Source organism: Apaloderma vittatum, unplaced genomic scaffold, assembly GCF_000703405.1.
Source record: "Apaloderma vittatum isolate BGI_N311 unplaced genomic scaffold, ASM70340v1 scaffold17287, whole genome shotgun sequence".
In the NCBI taxonomy this organism is placed as follows: Eukaryota; Metazoa; Chordata; class Aves; order Trogoniformes; family Trogonidae; genus Apaloderma; species Apaloderma vittatum.
In genome coordinates, this window is record NW_009727977.1 from 6,041 (window position 1) to 15,578 (window position 9,538).

At 40.9% G+C, this 9,538-nt stretch overlaps 1 protein-coding gene across 1 annotated transcript in view; it reads right to left on the reverse strand.

Moving 5' to 3' along the window:
• The window catches only part of TMEM62 (transmembrane protein 62), a gene marked incomplete at both ends in the record, with an annotated part of 11,085 nt that extends 5,473 nt beyond the window's left edge, over positions 1 to 5,612 (reverse strand). The window contains 7 exons of the mRNA XM_009873921.1: positions 616 to 771; positions 1,588 to 1,710; positions 1,840 to 1,964; positions 2,382 to 2,523; positions 3,512 to 3,557; positions 4,407 to 4,544; positions 5,501 to 5,612. Of these exons, the coding sequence (XP_009872223.1) occupies positions 616 to 771; positions 1,588 to 1,710; positions 1,840 to 1,964; positions 2,382 to 2,523; positions 3,512 to 3,557; positions 4,407 to 4,544; positions 5,501 to 5,612 (842 nt within the window). The remainder of the gene's footprint in view (positions 1 to 615; positions 772 to 1,587; positions 1,711 to 1,839; positions 1,965 to 2,381; positions 2,524 to 3,511; positions 3,558 to 4,406; positions 4,545 to 5,500) is intronic.
• Positions 5,613 to 9,538: the final 3,926 nt, after the last annotated feature.

Sequence of the window (9,538 nt, forward strand, 5' to 3'; positions counted from 1 at the left end):
GAATATAGCCAGGTATTTCATGCATATTGGTCTATCAGCAAACGTAAGATGTTAGAAAGGGCATAGCAATTTGAAATACAAATGAAAAAAATAAATGGAAAAGGTAGAAATGGAAAGATGGAAAGCTTTAAAAGCAATATAAAAATTTGCAGGGGCTTAAGGTGTTTTAATATATACAAGACGAAAAACTGAGAACACAAGAGGCTAAGAAGTCCAAATCCGATAGAGAAAATACTTAGAAAAATACAGAGACAAAATCCTGAAACCAGAGGAGGCAATGTGAACATGTGAGATTAGTAACACAGATTACATGATAATCTAACTCCATCAGTTCTGGTTACATATAGAATTTCAATTTACTTTAGGGGAAGTAACTGCATAAACAAACCAAACGTGAATTACTACTGTATAATCTCCTTTTATCACAGATATGATGCAAAGTGACCTCTCAGGAACTTCTTGCAGAGAAAAGTGAATTCTGAGAACAGTGGACACACACTCTTAAAATAAGTTTTCGTGTATATAAATATAAGTATAAATGCACGGTATAGCCCTGAAAGATCCCAACTATTAAAATATAGTTCAAAATTGTGAAATCAAGAGATTGCAGGGTACCTGATATGAGTGGAATAAAGAATTTTAACTAATGGTTCATGAGCAGAACTGCTGTAAAGGAAGGATTTGGGATTGGTGATGAGAACTACAGGCCATTCTTCAAAGTTCAGATCCGCAAAGCTGAAGAGATCATGATCGAACGCAAGGATCCGGTACCTGTCATGAAAGGAAAAACACCCTGTCCACACAAGCTGTTCCATGCACGGCTGATTCCCATGCTTCCCAAGTTCCTAAATGGAACTTATTTTCCATTTATTCACTTCTGTAGTTGGTCCTGTGTTAATCAACTCTGTTAACTGCACAGCCAGTCACCTCTGATCAGGTTCATTTTCTTACAAATCACTGATGCACCACTCAAAATTCCCAGTGTCAAGATCTACTGAATTCTTCACATGAATCAGGTACATTTGAATTCTTTAATTTAATGTTCATCTAATAAACATTGCTACAGCGTCTGGGGAGGTTACAGAGGCCCAGTGTGCTCTCTTCCTGTATGTAGACAAGAACCTTTCCTAGGATTACTGCAGAATAAAAGCTGAGAGACTGCTATAAGTTCCATGTAGCATCAGATGCTTTTTTATAGGCTGCTGAGGTAACATTTCTCAGGTAGACTATATTTGTGCCTAGAATTCTAACAGCTGGTGCAAAGCATGGGTATTCTGAAGTTGTGATGCTGAATTTTATTACAGTTTATCTGTCTGACTACTAAGCACATATTAAAGGAACATTGAAATGTCTTCTTTTTAACCTCTAAACATCAAGAATGAATAAAAAAATAATTTATTAGCACGCTGTTGGTATAGTGAAAGAAATCCCAAACTTGCACACAGAGGCATTTTTCAAAAGCCTTATTAGTAATAACCAGTCAGGCTGATCTAATGCTCCTGTCACATTCTCCAAACAGCATAAAGGGAAGCACAGTACAACCAGGTATGCTCCATACGCTAATTTGCTCACATGGGATTTACTTACTTCCTATTATCCTTCCAGTCTCCCAATTCGAGTTCCAAAGTGCCGCCACGGTGCTGACTGTGCAAGACTGGCATCAGCCCCCCCAGTGTGTGGAGATGTCCACATAAATAGGCTGTGGCAGAGCTGATCAAATAACATGAGAATTGTGGTTATTTGGGTGCGTCACTGGAATGTGATGAATGAGTACGTGAGGAGAGGCAAGAAATGTAGTTCAGGCTGAAAACATGCAGGGAAAAAACAGGAAGATCTTACCTCATTAGTGTTCGTATTCCTGGGGCTGGGGAGATGATTGTTGAGGTGGGAAAATGGCCAAACCAGATGGTTTGATTGCTGCGCAGACTTTTGGTCGCCATCAGAGACAGCTCTTCCATTTGATTCTGAAACAGCCAGGTGTTTGAAAGACAAGCAACCAACCAACCAACCAAACCTGGTTAATACTCAGGCTATTTGGAAAGAATTGCAAAAGAAAAGCAGAAAGAAACTAACGAAGAATGCAATTCATCCTCTTTTTTTTTTTTCCCCCACAGAGAATACTCTCAGTTGCTTCAGGGGCCTGTGCCTGAACAACTGTACTACTAGACGTTTCCCTAAAATCCAGTGTTGGAAAAAGAAAGCAAAAACAAAACACTTAACACCTTCCTTGCAACATGAATACATAAACAGTGCAATGCAAAGCAAGATTTTCGGTAAGCAATATTTCTATCCTTTCTACTGCTTATTTATGTAGTCAAAGATGACTTCCACTACAGAAGTAAAACAGCCAGCAAAATGGAATTCCAAGACTTATAAAATACCGTGTTTAAATCCCCAAAGAAATTATAGGGTCTCTTCAGGCCCGGGCTGAGCGTGGCATCCACGCAGATAAATGAATAGTTCCCAAAAGAGGTGGTGTGGATGTAATGGAAAGAGCCATCTTTACGCCAGGCAGAGTATTTCCTGCCAAAATAAAATGGGAATATTGCCGTTAGAAAAGCTTGCAGCTATGACAAAAACGACCTGCACAGAATAAGTGGCAGATTTTTTGCCTTAGATCTTGTTCCATCTTGTCATTGCAGTAAAGTCTCTTCATAAAAAAACATGGCATTGAAAAGTCTGTATTTCAAAGATGGTGTATTGTAAAGACAAGCAGCAGGTGAGCACACAAACACTTAAAAACCCCGTTAGTATAAATATGTTTTCCTTGAGCAACACGGTACTTTTTATGGATAAATGATAGCCCAGCAGCATACATGATGCAAAACAAATACGCAAGATGACAGGATAGTGGGATCTCACATGACTCTTAATTAAAGGAGATCTGCAAAGGAAAAAAACCAAACCATTGTCTTGTGTTTATTGTTGGTCTCCGAAAGAATTTTTCAAAATTATTTTTTTCCTTGCCTACCTAGAAGTATCAGGACATCAAGTCTTGTCTCCGCTATTTTGCTAGAAATCTCTTAAGTTACTCTGATGTACAATGGTCAGCTGTTGGCTAATGGAATATGATTTTGAATCAAAGAAATCTGAACCTTTTCAGTTATTTTCCAAAAGACCCAAAACACAGACACTACACCAAATCTTACAAATAGCAGCAGTAGCAGAATTTCCTCTTGCTTATTGCCTTTTTTTATTTCTTGACGGAGCAAATCCTACCAGTTCTCCTGTCACCTATGGAATGCCATCAGAATTACTCATTCAAAAAGGAGAGGGCAGATTTACAAAAAGTAAATTACAAACACAGAGGGAAGGAGGTAAGAAGTATGAACAAAGAATTGTCTATTTTCTCAATCTATTCTGCTCTACTAACTAGCAATGGAAAAGATAGAGGGAAGAGCAAATATGATTCTGGACTAGAGAAAAGTCAATGAAAAAGCATATATGTGGTAACTGAAAACAGAATATTGTTTAGTGAGTCTGACCTTGAATATAACAGCATATAAAGTACCTGTAATAATTCTGAACGCTATCCAGGTGTGGAATGTTGAATGAATCTACAAGCAAGAGAAAAGGGAAAAGAAGAAACTTTCAGATCAGTTGGTCATTATCCTCAGTATTTTATTTCCTAATATTGAGATAAAGCAGTCTCAGCAGGCACTGAAGAGCTATTTCATTTTAAACACGTAAGTGACAAGCAGGCTGTCTAACTGTGCAGAGAAGACATTATATACTTGATGCAGTTGACCTAAAAGTGGGAATGGTTTTCTCATTTGATATTCAATCCAAAGATAAAGTTGTTGCGGGAACACTGATTGCTATTTAGTGGCTACTAGTTAACCATGTGTCTCACTTTGGTCAGAAAGCTTTTTGGATTTTTTTCTCTGTAAGGATAAAGACCTAACTCATCACAGGAGACTAAAGTGGCAACAGCATCAGACTAAAGTAGCAACATCAACAACTTGGAGAGGTTTTTAGTGCAACTGGGGTCCACCTCTCCATTAAAGCTGGTAATAAAAGTCTTAGGGAAATGGGAGTATGGGCTGTATATGACAACAGCATGTACCTTTCTGTTTTCCCCAGTACCAGACTTTCTAGTTTTGCCCTTCCTGTCACAGCGGGATTATACAGCCTGCAAGGCTGTTAGTGTGTGTTTGAATGCTTAGAATGTAGGGACAACTGTGACGAATAATTCAATGAAAACGCAATAAATTAAGACTCTTACTTCCCTGGTACCCCAGTAAGTGTCTGTAAATGAAGTGTGCCCTCAGCAGAGCAGACACGCGGATGGCAAGCCCTTCTAACTAACCTGCTAGGAAGTGCTAACACTTTACCTCTATACTCTAACTTGCCTAAATGAGCTCTGTAATCACAGGAAAGAAAAAGATGTTTCACTTCCTTCTTACCATGATTCCCTTTGATGTCTATCCACTTGGTTTTTTCCATGACTCTTGATCTCTTCAGGATTGACTGGTAAGTTTTCCATTCTATTTCCACCTGCTCAGATCCCAGTTTATCTCTTGTCTTAGCATCTGTCAGGTCACCTGGAAGCATACAAAGGTGAGATACAACTAGAGGCCTACACAGCTGACATAAATACTGTAACTAGGTAAGCATGCAATCCAGGCCTCCCAGCCCAAGTGGCTGTAGGCCTCCTGTGTGCAACCCAGATGTTCCTGCCATGCGGTCTGAGAGGTTACTACAAGGGTAAATGCCTTGTAACACATGTTTAATTGCACACATTCTGCATCCCCTTGAGCTCCAATTAAAGTTCAAAGTATTCCCACTTCTGTTCATATAGGAAAGCCTCTCTGCATTGCTAGTAAAAAGACAAATGCTATTTCTGAACTCTTAACTGAAAAAGCAAGCAGCAGATAAGTAGAAACAACCCTGTAGAAACAAAAGTCCAGGTCTAGCATTAAGATTCTAAAGCCTAGCTCTAAGTATTTTTCATTTGCTTGATGTAACGTAATCCATTTCAATACCAACAAGAGCTGTCAAATGAAATGGCAAGGTTTATTGCACCTGCCCTGGTACATGTTTAAATGGAAACCAGCAACGAAACTTTACAGGAGCTCACAGGGCAATTTCATACAAATGAACAGGGATTGTTCTGAGACAGGAACTCACTCTTAATGGCTAATCAGAAATACTTCTCACTTCTATAACTTCAGATATGAAGAATGATGTAGAATCACTACCAGGAGGATAAGAGGGAAGGATGTTAGCAGCTAGCAAGGACTAAGATGTAGTGTCTTTGTTACATACAATACAAGCTAAACTCACTGTCAGACTCAAAATACTGAACAAAACTAATTCTCTTGAGTTGAGAAGTTATTCTCTTCTTCTTCTAGAAGTCTACCTTCAGCTGCAATTCCATTTCCATCACTTAAGATACCTTGAGGCTTTACAATTCTCTCTTGAGATCCTAGAATTTTGCTTATTTGCTTTTCCTTTGACAGCACATTCAACAGGAAATTCACACGTTTGAATTGCTTACCTGTTGCTAGAACAAGCGCTGGCTGAATTACATCAATTGTATCAGAACAGAATTTTTCGAAGTCCACAGCTCGTTTGGGATCCTGAAATCTACTGATATGAATATCTGACACCTGCAAAAGATGAAAATGAAACGCTGTCCCAAGCAGAGGGTTGTTGTTGCCCAGGTTGTTCTGCAAAACCAAGTACATAAGAATGCAACATAAGAGCAGTCACAGTGATTCCGGTCAGCGTAAGTGACACAGGTTGAAACAGAAGTGGATGATGAGGGGAGAACAAAAGCAGAGCAAGCATACGATACTGCATCTCTAATCCCTGCATCGAGAACACTTCCTTAAATCTAAGGGCATACAGTAATATGGGGAAATGCTTAGCTATCTGCAGCAAGTTTTGATGGCTCTAAGTGGCCTGTGGACTCTCAAATTCCGTGAGGTTCTGGTGTGACACAGCGATCTTGCTGCAAGAGAGACTATTAAACAGTTCTGCAGAGTAAGAACATGTTAAAGGCACCTAGGACTTGAAGCAGACTGATAACAGATTCTGTACCTGGTGAGACATTTCCAGTAGCTAGGTGGAAGTATTTCTAACATTCTACTCATGCATTTTAATGCAGCTAACGAGTGTGTTTAGATCCCACTCTGTGTGTCTTCACGAAAGCAAAGATTGCCCAAGAAATGATGATGCCACTTGTACGTAACTGTAGAAGATGCTGCTCATTTTGGAATAAAACAGTCAAAGATGTTACATCACAAGAGCCATATGGGGCAGGACGGGGAGAATAAAAAAAGTAAGTTTGTTTGGTTGGTTTTTTTTCCCTGTGGCTTTTCAGGTCTGTCCAAAATAAATCTTGGATGAAGGCTTTCAGTTCTGCCTCCCTTTCCACTTCAATCAATCAATTAATAAATTATCCTCCACAGTTTAGACAAATGGTATTTGATGCTCAAAAAACACACAGCACATGCTCATGGCTGTCTAACAATATCAATAAGAAGGAAGAACATTAACATTTACCTTCAATTTAATAAACCTGGCTCTTGTAAAGCTGCTTCTTTTTTGCAAAATCCAGATAAAATACCTTGGAGACAAAATGCCTTAGGCTTCTATTTATTCAGTGTATTTGAATATGAAGGAAACATAACTGAATCCAGCTTTTTGTAGTCTTCTTAGGAAAATTCCCCATTTGCTTATATAGAACTTTTGCCTAGATCAGAATTGAATGCTAAACCAGGTAAACGCTTTTAGGCACAATCTGAACTTCATCTGTACTGACGCATTCAAGCTAGTGTGAGTCAAAGAGCACAGTAAAACTATCTCAATACATTAAACCTAATTTAATAAGGATACAACACCTTATTTTCCTTCTCTTCAGCCTGTTGACTTGCAATTCATCTACCTCAGCAATCAAACAGAGGAAATGAAAACTTCTACTGTTGCTGTCTCCAGATTCTTGAGCAAAAAGTCTTACAAGAAACCCTACTCCTGTTCTACTCGTAACTACGGAGAATGTAAATTTCCAACTGCTTAGCAGACAGTGGTTGGGAAGCGTGATTTTCTACAAATATCTTCCCGCTTTTTTTCCCCGAATATGCTTAAGACTTACAAAAGGCTTTTATTGTAAGTTACAGTGTCCTGGGACTAAGTTTCTTCTATCACTAAAAGCCACGAAATAGGAAGATCTTGGGAGTGGAGCTTCTCACCCCATTTTTTCTTCTTCTCTTTAACTTCAAAATACGTCCCAAAAATCCAGGAAGTCAGTGGGCAAGGGGAAAAGCTTGCAATGCTTTTGTTTGATTTCCCAAAATGTTGGTAAAAGTCACTCGCTGCATTTCTTTTCTCTTTCATCTCCTTTCACTCCTCCTGACTGATACGGAAGCTTGGCCTCTCTCATTGCATCACAGGCAGTAACTTTCATCAAAGCGGGTTGGAGGAGACTCAAAATAGGTGAGGAGAAAACACCACCTACATTCCTTATCTAGAGAAGATGTGGCTCAGGAAAAGCAGGCATTAACAAGGGACAATATTACAAGGCCTACAGCAACAGTAAAATGCATCCAGCTGACAGAAACAGGAGAAAAATCAACTGTAAGGCTGCCAAATGCTGAACTAGATTGCCTATTAGGAACTGGGTAAGAAAGGAAGTTCTGCAATGCTAAAGGCAAAAGAGCCATTAATGCAAGATTATAGTACAAAGATCACAATTTCATTCAGTTTAAGAAGAGACAGTTCTGTGGACAGGAGGGAAAACAAGGCAGGAGCTGCTGGAGGCAGAACCGTTCATCTTGAGCTCTATGCAGTGACCTAGGCTAGACCTTTGGAGTCACCAGGGAGCCTGAAGCCCGTTTCCCACAACGTCATCAGGCACAACACTGGATTTAGTGCTTGGTTAATTTCCAAGTTAGGTCAGTGATAAAGCAACTGTTAAAGGCCACATCTGAAAGGGAACATAACCACTTGAAAGTAAAGCCAAGTCTCAAATTAGCTGTCTCATGACCTATCCTTGGGAGAACTCCACTTGAAGTAACACAACCAGAGGGAACATGCCAAAAGAAGTACGGAGCTGCACTTGCTGCTTGTCAAGCACAGCTCTGCACCTTCTATATGCTACTGTAATTGACACTCTTCAAGACAGCAACTCAAGACAGGGGTCTTATCTACATTAATTCAGGTATGTCTGTCATCTGGAAATCTGTTCTGCAGTCAAGATAAATCTTAAGTCACTTAAGGAAAAACTACTGGAAAAACCTAACTTTGCAAATACACAGCAAGTGCCAGCAGGTCAAGAGAGGTGATTCTGCCCCTCTGCTCTTGTGAGACCCAACCTGGAGTGCTGTGCCCAGCTCTGGAGCCCCCATCACAAGAAGGACATGGACCTGTTGGAATGGGTCCAGAGGGGGCCACAAAGATGAGCAGAGGGCTGGAGAACCTAGGAGAGGCTGAAAGAATTGGGCTTGTTCAGCCTGGAGAAGGCTGTAAGGAAACCTTACAGTAGCCTTCTGGTACCTGAAGGGAGCTACAGGAAAGCTGGGGAGGCACTGTTTACAAGGCTGTGGTAAGGACAAGGGGCAGTGGTTTTAAACTAGAGGAGGGTAGCTTTAAGTTAGGAAGAAGTACTTTACCAAGAGAGTGGTGAGACACCAGAACGGATTGCCTGGAGAAGCTGTGGATGCCTCATCCCTGGAAGTGTTCAAGGCCAGGCTGGACAGGGCTTTGAGCAACCTGTTCTAGTGGGAGGTGTCCCCGCCCATGGCAGGGGGTTGGAACTAGATGATCTTTAAGGTCCCTCCCAGTTCAAAACAGTGATTCTATGACTGGAGAGAACACAAGGCTTAACAATACACCAGCTTATGCACTAAGAGCACTGCCTGCAGCTAATTTAGGCAAAGCGTCCTTGAGTTTGAGAATAAAAGCAAAACAGTAGAAGCAGCCTATTTGTCAGAGGGAGCTGCACAGCAACCCCTGTGACATCTCAGCTGTCGATTACCTGCAAATACGTAAGCAGCTTGCCGTTAGTTACACACTAAGTGCTTCAGGAGTGCTCTGGGGGCAAGAGTCAGAGAAGAGGCCGCAGAAGCACCCAGACGTGACAGTTCATGTCCAAGACTACGCCAGGTTAATTTGGACTTTATGTACAACCTGGAAACAAAGCTGTGTACAGTTAAACTAGCAGACATCACTCTTCTACCGGCCCTGTACCTCCTACTGCTAAACTATTAGTTTATTAGTTATTATATTAGTTATTATTAGCTGCTAAACTATTCGCTTATTAATTACAACCTTTCTGAGTTCTGGAAAGAGAAAGGGGCACGCATTTCTTATCAGACCATACCCTATCGGGTACTGACGCAATACAGAGGACAGTACAATAATTAGGCGAGTTTTAATTACCCACTTCTACCTCGTCCGTCTTTCCTTCGCGGCAGTTCAGCAAACCGGCCCCGCACGAGCCCCCTGCACAGCGCCGGGGGGATGTTTCCCGGCGGAAGGTGCCACTGCTGTCGCCCCCCTACCTTCCACCCACAGACACCGCCGCCCCTTCGCA